The 14,994-nt window shown below is 41.5% G+C and overlaps 1 protein-coding gene across 3 annotated transcripts in view; it reads left to right on the forward strand.

Moving 5' to 3' along the window:
* Positions 1 to 14,493, forward strand: part of LOC133609565 (dnaJ homolog subfamily C member 13-like) — a 33,949-nt gene extending 19,456 nt beyond the window's left edge. For 2 of the 3 annotated variants that reach the window (XM_061965259.1, XM_061965260.1), the window contains 34 exons: positions 265 to 418; positions 505 to 608; positions 684 to 843; positions 932 to 994; positions 1,077 to 1,178; positions 1,270 to 1,374; positions 2,986 to 3,188; positions 3,268 to 3,352; positions 3,423 to 3,577; positions 3,651 to 3,696; positions 3,777 to 3,931; positions 4,009 to 4,210; positions 4,281 to 4,396; positions 4,480 to 4,558; positions 4,636 to 4,771; positions 5,811 to 5,995; positions 6,102 to 6,176; positions 6,254 to 6,373; positions 6,439 to 6,834; positions 6,923 to 7,036; positions 7,102 to 7,218; positions 7,307 to 7,484; positions 8,967 to 9,058; positions 9,141 to 9,240; positions 9,322 to 9,396; positions 9,485 to 9,597; positions 11,422 to 11,591; positions 11,672 to 11,714; positions 11,789 to 11,962; positions 12,031 to 12,210; positions 12,290 to 12,430; positions 12,512 to 12,655; positions 12,933 to 13,032; positions 13,551 to 14,493. In XM_061965259.1, coding sequence (XP_061821243.1) covers positions 265 to 418; positions 505 to 608; positions 684 to 843; positions 932 to 994; positions 1,077 to 1,178; positions 1,270 to 1,374; positions 2,986 to 3,188; positions 3,268 to 3,352; positions 3,423 to 3,577; positions 3,651 to 3,696; positions 3,777 to 3,931; positions 4,009 to 4,210; positions 4,281 to 4,396; positions 4,480 to 4,558; positions 4,636 to 4,771; positions 5,811 to 5,995; positions 6,102 to 6,176; positions 6,254 to 6,373; positions 6,439 to 6,834; positions 6,923 to 7,036; positions 7,102 to 7,218; positions 7,307 to 7,484; positions 8,967 to 9,058; positions 9,141 to 9,240; positions 9,322 to 9,396; positions 9,485 to 9,597; positions 11,422 to 11,591; positions 11,672 to 11,714; positions 11,789 to 11,962; positions 12,031 to 12,210; positions 12,290 to 12,430; positions 12,512 to 12,655; positions 12,933 to 13,032; positions 13,551 to 13,651 — 4,483 coding nt within the window. In that variant the 3' untranslated portion in view covers positions 13,652 to 14,493. Of the gene's footprint in view, positions 1 to 264; positions 419 to 504; positions 609 to 683; positions 844 to 931; positions 995 to 1,076; positions 1,179 to 1,269; positions 1,375 to 2,985; positions 3,189 to 3,267; positions 3,353 to 3,422; positions 3,578 to 3,650; positions 3,697 to 3,776; positions 3,932 to 4,008; positions 4,211 to 4,280; positions 4,397 to 4,479; positions 4,559 to 4,635; positions 4,772 to 5,810; positions 5,996 to 6,101; positions 6,177 to 6,253; positions 6,374 to 6,438; positions 6,835 to 6,922; positions 7,037 to 7,101; positions 7,219 to 7,306; positions 7,485 to 8,966; positions 9,059 to 9,140; positions 9,241 to 9,321; positions 9,397 to 9,484; positions 9,598 to 11,421; positions 11,592 to 11,671; positions 11,715 to 11,788; positions 11,963 to 12,030; positions 12,211 to 12,289; positions 12,431 to 12,511; positions 12,656 to 12,932; positions 13,033 to 13,262; positions 13,368 to 13,550 lie in introns of all 3 variants that reach the window. The other variant, XM_061965261.1, reaches the window with a different exon arrangement.
* The last annotated feature ends 501 nt before the right edge of the window (positions 14,494 to 14,994 follow it).

Below are 14,994 nucleotides of genomic sequence, written 5' to 3' on the forward strand. Positions count from 1 at the left end.
AATTAATTCATTATTAGATTAATGTACTGTAAACTACGCAAATAATGATTAGCTCTGTCACCTGTAAGAAAAACTAAAACGTCAATGTTTTTATTCAGATAGCTTAGCATTTATTGACATGTATTGCATTGTTTTTAGCATCTTTAACGTACGAAACAAATCCACTTCCATCTTTTATTTTCTTTGTAAAAATGTGTTATAGTGGAAAGTTAGAATATAGTACCAGTTTGTGATGTCCACTTTCCAAATGTTGTACTTGTCAAGATTCCAGCTGGACCATGCACGTTCCAACCTGATCTGGAATCTAAAAACAAGGGAGGAGCTGCGGGACGCTCTCGAAGGGGAGATGCGCGCCTTCAATGTGGACCGTGAGCTTGGCAATGCCACCGTCATCTCCTGGAACCACCAGGAGTTTGAGGTTAATGCCGATCCCAAAGGCGTACTATTAACTGGACTTTCTATCATTTTTCTTTAATAATTTTGTCTGCCTGTATATGTTTACAGGTTAAATATGAGTGCCTTTCTGATGAAATCAAGATAGGTGACTATTACTTGCGCCTCCTGCTGGAGGAGGATGAAAATGCGGAATCCAGTGCCATCAAAAGATCGTAAGATAACTAACATTTCTGCTCCGTACTCGATCGGAAATGTTTGACTTTGGTTTCTCGTTCTTCCACACATAGGTACGAGTTCTTCAACGAGCTCTACCACCGCTTTCTGCTAACACCCAAAGTCACGATGAAGTGCCTTTGCTTACAGGCGCTAACAATAGTCTATGGCAAGTGCTTCGAAGAGATCGGTCCCTTCGCAGACACCAAATATATCGTGGGCATGCTGGACCGCGTGAGTGCAGCCGGCTAACATTTTAAGATACTAGCTGTGTTTCGACGTCCATTTTGTTATGTGAAGATGTGTTTGTGTGCGTTTGCAGTGCACTGACAAACTGGAAAGAGACAGACTCATCCACTTCTTGAACAAACTAATTCTCAAAAAGGTATGTACTAAAAAGGCTTCTTTCTTTCTCGGCGATAAGGATTTGTACGGATTTATTCTAATCAGAAACTTTTGTGCTGCAGAAAAACGTAAAAGATATAATGGACTCTAACGGGGTGCGAATCCTAGTGGACTTACTCACCTTGGCCCATCTGCATACCAGCAGAGCTACTGTGCCACTTCAGGTAAACATGGAGCTTTGCCCTCATATGTCCACCTATATTTCTGACTTTAAAAACACAAGGTGTGATTTCACAACTGGTGTGTTACATGCAGAGCAACGTCTTGGAAGCAGCACCAGACATGAAAAGAGAGAGTGAGAAGGAGTGGTACTTTGGAAATGCTGACAAGGAAAGAAGAGGACCTTTCAGTTTTGAAGAGGTGTGCATTCTCTTTGCCATACTTTTGAAACCTTTTACAGAAAAACCTTTTGAGAAAGCACTGACACAATTAACCATAATATGTTAATTTACAAATGAGAGTGGTATGGTGTTAGTGGGTTGGTCTTGAACTGGGTAAGAAGCAACCTAACCAACAGGGAGCAATACGTGAAGCTAGGTGAACACACTGTATGTCTAGTGTTAAATATATCTTGCGGCATACCGCAGGGATCAATTTTGGTCCCAAAATTGATTAATCTCTATAAAAACGACATTTGTAAAGGTACAAAGGACTTAAAGTTAGTATTATTTGCTGACAACAAGACTCCGTTTTGTTCAGAAGAGACCTCATAGAAGCTAATACAAATCATAACAGAAGACATGAACAAATCATATAAATGGTTTGACAAAAACAGAATATATTTGAATATCAGTAAAAATGTAAATAACGCCATTTGGTAACAGTGGAAGAGAAAGTCAAACACAAATACAAATGGACGACGTTGACATTGACAGGGTGAAAAAAAATCTAATTTTTGGGTGTAAAAGTAGATGATAAAATTAACTGGAAATGTCATATACAACTATACAACATAAGGTGGCAAGAAAGGTGTCAATAATGAATAAAGCTAAATATGTTCTAAACAAAAAATCACTTGTTAATGTTCCCATATCTGAGTTATTGTATTGAAATACGGGGAAATAACACAAAAAAACCCTTTTTTTTTTATTCACTAACAGTGTTACAAAAAGGTTAGTTAGAATAATACATACTAATGGATATGGAGAACACGCAAACCCTTTTTTGATAAAAAATACTGAAATTTAACGAGATGGTGCATTTGCAAACAGCTACAATTATGCACAAAGGAAACTATAACAATGTGCAACAATTATTCTCAACAAAAGAGGAGAAATTAAACCTTAGGGAAAAATGTTACTTGCACCTACAGCACTCAACATTTTTTAGTATATCTGTGTGTGGATTTAAATTATGGAATTGATTAAGCAAAGAAGTCTAACAAAGTACTAATATGATACAGTTAAGAAACCTTATTTAATGTAAGTTGGTTCGACTTCTGTTTTTGTGTTTTCTGAAAGTGTAAGATGTTTTGTACATAAACCGGAAAGGAAATGTCCCAAAATCCTAGATTGACAGCTAGGGCAGTCATTTTGTTCATGTCTGCAGAGCTCGAATGAGGAATGGAAGACTGAACGGATGTGGACAAAATGATTGTTTGATTTAGATGTCAGTCTGTGATTTAGAACATTCCCTTTACCGTTTGTTCTTTCGGATTTTGTTTTTGTGTTTTCTGAAATTGTTGAGTGTTGTCTTTTGTTTTTGTGCTTTCTTAAATTATAAAGTGTTTTGTCTTTTAATTTTAAGCTTTCTAAAATAGTAAAGTGATTATTTCCTGTGTTTTTGATCTTTTAAGTGTTTTGTCTTTTGCTTTTGTGTTTTCTGAAATTGCAAATGTGTTAGAAATTGCTATGAAACGGAAAGGGGTAGGATTGAATAAGCACTGCTTCCTCCTACTTTTTTGGACATGCTGTAATGAGAAACGGGAAATATGTGATGCACATATGTAATTGTATCCATAACCATAACCAGATGCAGGAGTTTTGGAACAACGGCACCTTGACTGCCAAGACAAGGTGTTGGGCTCAGGGAATGGATGGGTGGCGCCCCCTGCAGGCAATCCCGCAACTGAAGTGGTGCCTTCTGGCCACGGGGCAGGCGGTGATGAACGAGTCGGACCTGGCGACGCTGATCCTCAATATGCTCATCACCATGTGCTCCTACTATCCCAGCAGGTCTCTGGGGCTTTTTGTATACATCATCATAATATTCTGGCATAGTTATCATGACTATTGTTTTGTTTTTTGGCTCTAGGGACCAAGATAATGCCATCATTCGTCCATTACCAAAGATCAAGAGGATGATAAGTGACAATGCTTGCCTTCCTCACATTGTTCAGGTACAATGGGATAAAAAATTATCACTCCTTTTTCTGAATAAGAATTCCAATTATTATCTTTTCTCTTTAGTTGCTCTTGACATTTGATCCCATTCTGGTGGAAAAAGTGGCCAACGTCCTCTACCTGGTAATGCAGGACAATCCCAACCTGCAGCGGCTGTACTTGAGTGGAGTCTTCTTCTTCATCATGATGTACACTGGTTCCAACGTGCTTCCTGTTGCCAGGTAACAAGGAGTTTTTTTGCCAGCTTCAGTGAAGACAAAGAATATAAACTAACTCACATTAATCTGGTTTTAGGTTCCTGAAGCACACACACCTGAAACAAGCCTTTAAATCAGAGGAGGTAACATTGTTAAATATGTCAACTACCAAATTTAATCCTTACCTGGAGATAATGCTTATTTGTTGCTCCTTTACCTCTAGTCTAAAGGCCAGGATATTGTGGAGCGGAGTGTTTTGGGACCAGTTCTTCCAGAAGCCATGGTGTGCTATTTGGAGAACTATGAGGCAGAACGCTTTTCTGAGATATTTCTCGGAGAATTCGACACTCCCGAAGCCATTTGGAGCAGTGAGATGAGGCGAGAGAGGAATCTGATTAGTTGAATGCCTGTCAATAAAGGCTGCCTTGCTTAGATTTGAGTAATTTCTCTTTCAGGCGCCTGATGATTGAAAAGATCGCCGGCCACATTGCGGACTTCAGCCCGAGGCTGCAGAGCAACACGCGTGCCCTCTACCAGTACTGCCCCATTCCCGTGATCAGTTTCCCTCAACTGGACAACGAGCTCTTCTGCAACATCTACTACCTCAGACACCTGTGTGACGCCACTCACTTCCCCAACTGGCCTATTCGAGATGCTGTATGTCTGATTTTCTTTGTCGTTAGTTCCTTGTAGGCCCTTTTTCACTTCAACTTTGTTAACCCCCAAGGTAAAGCTGCTTAAAGACACGCTCGAAGCTTGGAAGAGGGAGGTAGAGAAGAAGCCTCCCTCCATGTCTGTAGATGATGCTTACGAAGTCCTCAACCTCCCCAAAGGACAAGGACTGTGAGTAAATGTCTCATTTTTGTCCTCAATTTTATGGATGGCTGCTTATACATCACAAATTTTTCATGCCCATTTATACAAAGACATGAAGAGAGCAAGATCAGGAAGGCTTACTTCCGGCTGGCGCAGAAGTACCATCCTGACAAGAACCCTGATGGCAGAGTGTGTAACATCACCTCTTACACAGTATAACCACTTTTCCTTTGCTTTCTTTTATGTCTGCCCATTAACTCTTTCAGGACATGTTTGAGAAAGTCAACAAGGCCTATGAGTTCCTCTGCACAAAGTCTGCCCGAATCCTAGATGGGCCTGACCCAGAAAACATCATTCTCATCCTCAAGACTCAGAGCATCCTCTTCAATCGGCACAAACAAGGTATGTAGTAAAGTAGATCTGCGTTATGTTTACGTTGAAATACTGGCAAAAAATTCCTAAAAATGCCCATTTTTTTATTTTTAACACTTTAATATGCCTCTCACAGTTATTAAACACATTTTAAATGACGTTTTACCCTTTAGAATATTACATATAGTAGTATACAGTATTGAACTTAGTGCAACTACACAATATCACATCTTTCAAAGCATTTTCCTGCAGGAAAAACATTGAATGAATTGACTTGTGAGACTGTACCTTCTGCTGGATTCATAGCTGTAGCATTCCTTCTCCCCTGCAGATACCGCCATTAAAAATATTTACAATTTAAAGGGGCCAATCTAAGCCATATTCTAAAAATGTCTACATTTAAAACACTTCTTTGTGGTCTACATAACAAGTAATGGTGGTTGTTTGGTCAAAAATGTGCACATATGATATTTTACAGACCATTTATAAGCCACTTTCTGACCGTCTCTTCAGGATGCACTGTTTTGTGGGCGGTCTTATTTTTGTGGCTCCACTTGGACAGCGTCTTCTCCCCACCCTCTTTGTTGTAGTTTTTAATGCTTTCATTGGGAGTGTACTTACAGATATAAGTTAGACCTATACGTTATTTTGTATTAGAAATGGCAACAACGAAGAATGCATGTGCATGTATGAGCCAGTCTTCCCCATATAGCGAAAAAGAAGGCGCTTATTGATTACATCGTCAGAATACAATGGAGGACTCGCGCAAAGCACTTTGGGTAAATCTCTACCCGAAGTATGAAGGAAAGCAACTTGATTTTTGTTGAAATTGTATTTCTAAATATCTTCGCAATGCGTTCACAGTTTGATTTCAAACTTTTGGTGCTTGTGCAGTTCCCAAATACACAGCAGCAGGTATGAATATGAAAAAAAAGTAAATTTTGCATAGTAAGGCCCCTTTAAAGCAGAGACAAGAAATCTGCAAATATGCGACAGGGGGCGAATGCAGAGGGGCTCTAAAGGTATGGATGTCAGAAAATAAGACATGTCTCTTTCACTTTCCAAACAGAACTGGAGCCCTACAAATATGCTGGGTACCCAATGCTCATCAAAACAATCACGATGGAGACCCAAGATGACCAACTCTTCTCCAAGACCTCCCCTCTTCTCCCGGCTGCTGCTGAACTGGCCTTCCACACCGTCAATTGTTCAGCGCTCAACGCTGAGGAGCTTCGCCGCGAGAATGGCATTGAGGTTTGATATTTTTCTGCTTTTTGTTTGTTTCTTTTTTACACGAACAACATATGTCGCCATGATTGTGTGTCTCACTGTAACCTTTTATCATTCTGTCAACACTCAGGTTTTGCTGGAAGCTCTTTCGCGTTGTGTCTCCGTGTTGACTGCATCCAGCAAGACTGACGACATGGTGGTTCAGGTACACTGCGTGTCATAGAAGTGGCAAATATACCAAAGCTGATTTTCTTATTAATTAAAAATTGTGATCTGTCTCAGGTGTGCGGGCACATCTGTCGGTGCTACAGTGTTGCGGCACAGTTTGAGGAATGCAGAGAAAAGATCATTGAGCTGCCCTACATCATTAGAGACCTCTGTCACATCTTGTATTTTGGAAAGGTGAGGATATTTGCTGCATTGACTGATTAAGAAGATACTTTTTTTGACTTGTATTCTCTTCTCAGGTTCTTCCCAAAACTGCATCCCTGGCTGTTCAGTGCGTCAGCTCTTTCGCCGTGGATTTCTTCCTCCAGACCCATCTATACCATGCCGGTGTGCTCTGGCACCTGCTGGTCAACCTCTTCAACTACGATTACACTCTGGAGGAGAGCGGCGTTCAAACAAGTCAGGAGACCAACCAGCAGCGGGTGGCCAACGACCTGGCCAAACTCAGCCTGATGTCCCTCAGCCGCTTGGGAGGCTACCTCAGGACGCCGCACAGCCCCGACGATAACAATCCAGTGTCGGAGACCAACGGCGTGGAGGGTACGCCGCCTGAGAACCCTACCGTACGCAAAAGCCTTGCTTCCATGTTGACGCCGTACATCTCCAGGAAGCTGGGAGTCGGAACCTCAGCTGAGGTTAGTCAAGCTCGTGGATAGTTCATGTTGTTGGCCTCCTGCAGGGAACACTGTCTGAGTGTCATGTTTTCTCTGTTGATTATTGGAGGTCTTGAAACTTCTGAACAGTAACTCTGAGAATCCCTACCTCATATGGAATAATGGAACACGAGCCGAGCTGCTGGAGTTCCTGGAGAGTCAACAAGAGGGAAACATCAGAAGGGTAAGAGTGGCACTTTTTACATTCATTTGCTCATTTTTTTTCTCACCTGTGTTTCTTTATGACAGGGAGAAAACGATGAGAGCTTTGGTGCAGATTTTGTGTTCAGTGAGCACAGCAAAGAGCTGATAGTCGGGGAGATCTTCGTACGGGTTTACAACGAACAACCAGCTTTCCCACTTGAAGTGAGTTCTTCCAGTGCATTTAACTGACATTTCCCCTCTCACACTTTGAATGTTAACTTTGCAATACTGACACTTTCTTTATATCCAGTTTCCCAAAGCATTTGCAGCCAGTCTGCTGGATTATGTGGGCTCTCAGGCTCAGTACCTCCACACTTTGCTGGCCATGAGTCAGAGCAACAAGGTAGAGTCCCAGCAGCATGCTGAGCGACTCCGCTTTGCAGAGATGGCTTTAGAGGCTTTACGCAACGTCATCAAGAACAACCCCGGTGAGAAGCTGCTCTACAAATCTTAAATTGTACAAGCCCTTTTCAATTGCTTGTATCCCGACACGTGACTTCTTCCCGGAAGTAAAAAACAGCGGTGGTCAACCAAGCCAATATGGTTGTTGTGCAGCAATCAGCGTGAGCAGTCTGAGTATGAAAGGGGCCTGGATCTTTCTTCAAAAAGCAGATACGAGCAAAAAGTTAAACTATGCAATAGGGCTCTGAATCTTTGGGCACCACACGATTAGATTAGATTCTTGGGGGTAACAATTCGATTCAGAATCAATTCTCGATTCAAAATCAACACTTTTTGATAACATTGGGTGCCAGTTCTATGATTAATGAAATTCCTCCATAAAATAGATGAACCGCTCTGATCCATTTCCATATTACTTAAAAGAAAACTGGTTTTATTTAATAAAATTATTCCCAAACATTTGATGAAGTCAAGTACAAAAAAGTATCCCATAGTTTTGTTTTTTTTAAGTAAATTTGTACAGATGATATGGGCATCTACATCAACAATATGGTTTGCCTAAGTGGCTGGACATCAAATCAAATATTCTAAAATAGATTTTTTGACACCCCTATGCATAGATCCATATACTTTATCAAAAAGATATTTGTTGAGTGATATCAAGGATTAACCGTTCCCAGACATATCGAACTATCTTGTGCTCCCGACATCATTCTACATGACAAAACAGATGAAAACCTGCAAAAGTATGGAGGTCTACAACTTTTTTGTGTGTGGCTGGATTAAGGAAATTGATATCAAGACCGTCCCAAATAAATATGCATCGTTTTTGCTTAGCTAAGGTGCATTTCATGATGTAACTTTGCGTCCACAGCCTTGCTTTTTTGTTGTTGTTGCACGTCGCTTTGTCTTGAATATGCATGTTTTTCCCCCATCTTTATCAAACTATAACTATAGAGCTCAACATTGTGTATGTGCTATGTGCTAAATGCTTCATTTATGATTGCTGGCATTGGTTTTTAGGTTTTGCTCACATTTACAATATTTAGTTTAGACTTGCCGAGTTGGTGCTTTACAAAACACTTGAAGCAAAAATGCATTTTTAGAACACCGATAAAAGATAAAATACAAATAACATCAAAGTAATACTTAAATGGAAAATACTGAACATGAAAAGTATATCAAACAAACCTTTAACGACATGATCACTAAACTTGTGCATTCTTCGACTGTGCTCCAATGGGCATGCCACTTTTCTTGTCGTTTTGTAAAATCTTGCACTCTTCCACCCTTCTTGATTACCTCTCGAGGAACTCTGAAGGAGCGTTTATCCTTTTTGCGATTTGAACAATTCGTACAGCTGAAAACCAAGCAAGCAGCGGGCATGTTTCATTGAGAAGGCTAAATGACGGCATTGAGAACAGACGCTGGCTTCAACACCACACATATTTAATGAGCCGGACGCGACATCATGTAAATCCAAGCAATACCCCTATTTGTAATTTCAGGCTCCGAGACGGAATGCATTGGTCATTTTAAGCTGCTCTTCTCCCTGTTGCGGGTTCATGGAGCTGGCCGGGTGCAGCAGCTAGTGTTGGAGGTGCTTAACGTCTGAAAAACAAATATCTAAGGTCTGGAATCCTCCTCCTTCATGTAAGTAAGTCTTCTGTGCTTCCCTGCAGGTGGTGAACACAGTAACATCGAATCAAGAATGTGTGAGCAACATTGCAGAGTCGCTCGTGCTGTCTAACCTACTTTTACTGCTGCACTCTCTGCCATCGAGTAAGATGTTTACCCGGTTGCAAAAACAAAACTCTCTTTTATTCCATTGTGTTCTTGAATGTTAAATATGTTGTCTTCTAGGCAGACAAATGGTTTTGGAAACCCTCCATGCACTGACTTCCAACACTAAAATAGTCAAAGAGGCCATGGCTAAAGGTCTGTGATCTTTTTCTTCTAAAGAGTGTGCCATATTCATGTGAAATGTACAACTTGGTCATGCTCACGGGGTTTTTTGTCCATACAGGAGCTCTCATCTACCTGCTAGATCTATTCTGCAACTGCACCCACCCTCAGGTTCGCACGCAAACAGCTGAGCTCTTCTCCAAAATGACCTCAGACAAGCTGGTGGGGCCCAAGGTGGGTGTTGCCAACAATCTACATCTTACTCATCTGAATCTGTGTTTCCAAACCATTATTGAGCCAAGACACATGTGAAAAATCTCACGGCACGCCACCAAGCATTCCACAATTTATTGTGTTGTGTGAATGGCCACAGGTTTTTGATTGATTGATTGAGACTTTTATTAGTAGGTTGCACAGTAAAGTACATATTCCGTACAATTGACCACTAAAAGATAACACCCGAATAAGTTTTTCAACTTGTTTAAGTCGGGGTCCACTTAAATTGATTCATGATACAGATATATACTATCAGATATATACTATCATCATAATACAGTCATCACACAAGATAATCACATTGAATTATTTACATTATTTACAATCCGGGGTGTGGAGGGGGGTGGGGTGGGGAGGTTTGGTTTTGAGAGAGAGAGAGAGAGAGAGAGAGAGAGAGAGAGAGAGAGAGAGAGAGAGAGAGAGAGAGAGAGAGAGAGAGAGAGAGAGAGAGAGAGAGAGAGAGAGAGAGAGAGAGAGAGAGAGAGAGAGAGAGAGAGAGAGAGAGAGAGAGAGAGAGAGAGAGAGAGAGAGAGATCAGAAGGCATAAGAAAAAGTATCTGCATTTGATTGGTTACATTTGATTATTAACAATCCGGGGAGGGTGTTAGTTTAGGGTTGTAGCTGCCTGGAGGTGAACTTTTATTGCGGTTTTGAAGGAGGATAGAGATGCACTTTCTTTTACACCTGTTGGGAGTGCATTCCACATTGATGTGGCATAGAAAGAGAATGAGTTAAGACCTTTGTTAGTTCGGAATCTGGGTTTAACGTGGTTAGTGGAGCTCCCCCTGGTGTTGTGGTTATGGCGGTCATTTACGTTAAGGAAGTAGTTTGACATGTACTTCGGTATCAGGGAGGTGTAGCGGATTTTATAGACTAGGCTCAGTGCAAGTTGTTTTACTCTGTCCTCCACCCTGAACCAGCCCACTTTGGAGAAGTGGGTAGGAGTGAGGTGGGATCTGGGGTGGAGGTCTAGAAGTAATCTGATTAGCTTGTTCTGGGATGTTTGGAGTTTAGATTTGAGGGTTTTGGAGGTGCTCGGGTACCAGGAGGTGCATGTGTAATCGAAAAAGGGTTGAACGAGAGTTCCCGCCAGAATCCTCATGGTGCTTTTGCTGACCAGAGAGGAGATTCTGTAGAGAAATCTCGTTCGTTGGTTGACCTTTTTGATTACCTTGGTTGCCATTTTATCACAGGAAAGATTAGCCTCTAGAATGGAAGGTGACCTCATCTTTCCTGGTGATAACAATGTCACCCACTTTTATAGTGAAGTCATTGACTTTCTTAAGGTTGATGTGGGACCCAAATAGGATGGATTCCGTTTTACCCAAGTGTATGGATAGCTTGTTGTCAGCGAGCCAGGTGCAAGTTCTACAGAGTTCAGCACTGAGGATTTTCTCCACCTGTGACTTGTCCTTGTCTGATACCAGCAAGGCCAGCAAGGTGACAGTGGTACCTCGTAATGATACGTGGGCAAACTGACTACTTTGTTGCACGTAATGTTTTGCCAAAAAACTGAAATATATTTTGTCAAAAGTAGAGTGTATGAAAACTGAGGTACTCCACTTTGTTTTTTCTACCATGTAGTGAAAGAACATTAGTTGTTCTTTCTGTCACTATATGTTTCTAGCATAGATAGATGAACAAATATATTTATTTGTAAGGGGGGGGAAATTGGACCAACTTAGTGAAATTGGATAATTAGTGTGCTGTGGCACAGTGGTTGGGAATCACCAGTCTAAATCAGTCCACATCAAATGACATTTTGGCTCCATTACCCGCCAGGTTCGGCTGACTCTGATTCGTTTCCTTCCGGGAGTGTTCATGGATGCTATGCGGGACAACGCTGAAGCGGCAGTGCACATATTTGAGGGAACACATGAGAATCCTGAACTCATTTGGAATGATAGCTCCAGAGAGACAGTTTCTACCACTGTGCGGGAGATGATGATTGAGTAAGTCACCATAGAATACTGTAGAGTGAAGATGTCAGTCTTGAACTTATTAACTTTTAAATGGCGTGTCTCCATCCCAGGCACTTTAAACAGCAGAAAGATAATCCCGATGTCAACTGGAGAGTAAGTTCAGAAAGACAAGTCAGTGTTGAATGTAAAGTCATGAAAAATGTGACAATAATTCTCTTGCTGTTCAGCTGCCAGAGGACTTCACTGTGGCCTACGGAGCTGGACAGGGAGAGCTGGAAGTGGGCGGAGTATTCTTGCGCATCTTTATTGCTCAGCCGGGCTGGGTGCTACGCAAGCCTCGGGAGTTCCTGGTGTCTCTCTTGGAAACCGTGACAGAGCTATTAGAGAAGAACAACCCCAATGTGAGCTAATGATGTTTAAAGTGTCCTTTTTCGCCACACATACTCCAATATATCTAATGTGGTCTCAGGGGGAGGCGCTGGAGACCGTCACCACAGCAGCAGTGTGTCTGTTCAGCACACAGACTCAGCTCGCTGATCAAGTACCACCCCTGGGTCACTTGCCCCGCATCTTAGCAGCACTTAACCACAAGAACAACGCCATACCGAAGAGCTCCATCCGCCTCATCCACGTGCTCTCGGATAACGAGGTAATCAAAACGGGTTTTCCATTTTCCCACAATAAAGGTCTTTAAAAAGGTTATATTCAGTTACATTGTGTTTACATAGCTCTGCGTGCGCTCAATGGCTGCCCTTGAGGCCATCGGCCCTCTCATGACGGGAATGAAGGTCCGTGCAGACATGGCTGGGCTGGCCTGTGAGGCGCTAAACCGCATGTTCCAGAAGGAGCAGACAGAACTCGTAGCTCAGGTATCCCTTTTTCCATATTATGTCAATATTACCTTGTTTGAGTTCTGTATTGCCTCAGTCGACCTTTTTTCTGCTGCTCAGGCTCTGAGGGTGGAGCTGGTTCCATACCTTTTAAAGCTTCTGGAAGGAATCGGTCTGGAGACCCTACACAACCCCTCTGCGACCAAGGCCCAGATTGTAAAGGCTCTCAAGTCTATGACTCGCAGTCTGCAGTATGGAGAGCAGGTATGATGCTTGACCACCAAATCGAAAAGAGTTCAAAGTGCGACCCAGGGGCCCGTTTAAATTTTAATTGGTAAAATATATTGACACTAATACCTAATACTAACACAAAGGTTTGTCTTTGAATGTGTAATTTGTTGTCCTTTTTACAAAACAAAAACAAAAAAATTGGCTTTACTGCATCTTTTGATTTTTTTTAGTATGCAGCTCTTAGTCAAAAATGTTCGGACGTCCCTGTCTAACAGCCCGAGTGATGTATGTTTTGTTATATGGTTTGCAGGTCAACGAAATACTAGCAAAATCTGCAGTATGGAGTGCCTTCAAGGACCAGAAACATGATCTCTTCATTTCCGAGTCTCAGACTGCAGGCTACCTAACAGGTAGATCACTTTTATAGATTCACTTTGTTGGTAAACACAATACGGTCATAAAGGTAGGTTGTGGTTATCTGTCTATGCTTTTCTTTATTCTAAAAATCAAAAAACACACACTTTATGGTTGATTCCTCACACGCGCTTAAATCCAGCACCTTTGTTTCAAACTCTCCAATTCCCTGAATTTTCTGGCTGTGCCTTTCCTGTCCTTTCTGTCCTCAACATTTCCTCCTCAGGGGTTTCCACTCCCTCTCTCCTGGCCGCCAGCAGCCCACTCCGAGGTGGGCTCTAGACTCCTGAGGCAGGTCTTTAAAGCCCTCCTCTTTGTTGCACAAATGCAGGTAGACTTTGACCTCCAACTGGCCTCCATAGTGTCTTTACCACTCCATTCTATTCCCACCTTTCCATCTGTGCATTGATTGGCCTCTGCATGCCAAGTCTTATTTACTAACATCAAAACCATTTTTGAACTAATTAGACTGTCGAGTTGCACCTTTTCTGACCCATCTCCCTGTCCCTTGCAGGGCCAGGAGTAGCAGGTTACCTTACAGCAGCAGGAAGCGGCACACCGGTAATGCCCAGCGTCCCACCACCAGTGGACACCGACCACGGAGACCAAGGCTGACGGACACGCTTGCACAGTACAGTCAGGCTCAGGCACCTAGACCGCCCTGCAAGCCCCATGGCCGCCGAAGCTCACCGGGTCTATTAGACTTCCCGACATGCGGGAACGGAGAGGACAGAAGGATGTCATTGACGGTCACACCAAAATTACTTTGACGCCTTCTCCTGTATCGCCACCAACCTCCACCTACCCTCCAACTGGCACTCATAAATGTTTTGAAATTGTCTTAACAGATGTTTTGTTTCTGTGATTCTCTGTTTCTTCCAATGACACACAGAATAGTTTACTTTTTGTATAAATATATTTTTTACTCCAGTTATTCTTTTTTTCCACAAGAAAGACTTGTAAGACTTGACAATTATAACTTTTCCTTTATTGTCGTCTTCTTCCATTACCCTGATTGGTAGCACTAGCCACTGAATTCTCAACCTCAGCGGTTTTAATGCCAGTGAACTTTTTACGTCATCACGTCTTTGTCAGGCCTTCATCATGGATTCCTACTCCGAACAAGAAGAAAATATGAAAATTGCTGAAGAGACTTGTCCCCATGGTTTACCTCAAGGATCTTCAGGATGTCCCCCTCCAAATTTTTTATAAAATTATTCTCTATCCCACAATATGCGTAAGGCACAAGAATTAAGTGAATGATAACCCTCGGAAATGACATTCGGCCAAGTGCACATGATGAATAATGTTGAATCTGTGTGAAAGACTAGTGCAGTCTGTGAAATGTTCGATGTAATATTGCGTATATAAACTTTCTATTCTATTGAATGTACATTAAAAATAATCAGTCGCACTTGTACATAAAATTTTAAGAATAAAAGGGAACCCACAGTGTTCATTGTCTTTGTTTTCATAAGTTTAGAATTTGAAAGCCGTTATGAATTAGTGGAAAAATCTGAAATTTAATTTACAGGGGATATTAAGTTGTAGGCATACAGTGTGGTTAAATGATTTGATTGATTGATTGAGACTTTTATTAGTAGATTGCACAGTACAGTACATATTCCGTACAATTGACCACTAAATGGTAATCCCCCGAATAAGTTTTTCAACTTGTTTAAGTCGGGGTCCGCGTTAATCAATTCATGGTAATGATTGATTATTATATACCTACATATCTTAAAAAAAAAAAAGTTCGCAGCTATGTATTTTTATTTGTGTTTGTATTAAAAAAAATCGAAGCTTTTAGATATTACAATGCATCAACCTTTAGTAGATAAACGTCTGATTCCTAGGAATGTTTTGTCTATTTAGAGTCACTCCATTCGGCTTATTTTGCATGTAACACCGGAAGTGACTGAATTATGATTGTTTTTTTTTTAATTATTATATACCAA

Source organism: Nerophis lumbriciformis, linkage group LG07 (genome assembly GCF_033978685.3).
Source record: "Nerophis lumbriciformis linkage group LG07, RoL_Nlum_v2.1, whole genome shotgun sequence".
In the NCBI taxonomy this organism is placed as follows: Eukaryota; Metazoa; Chordata; class Actinopteri; order Syngnathiformes; family Syngnathidae; genus Nerophis; species Nerophis lumbriciformis.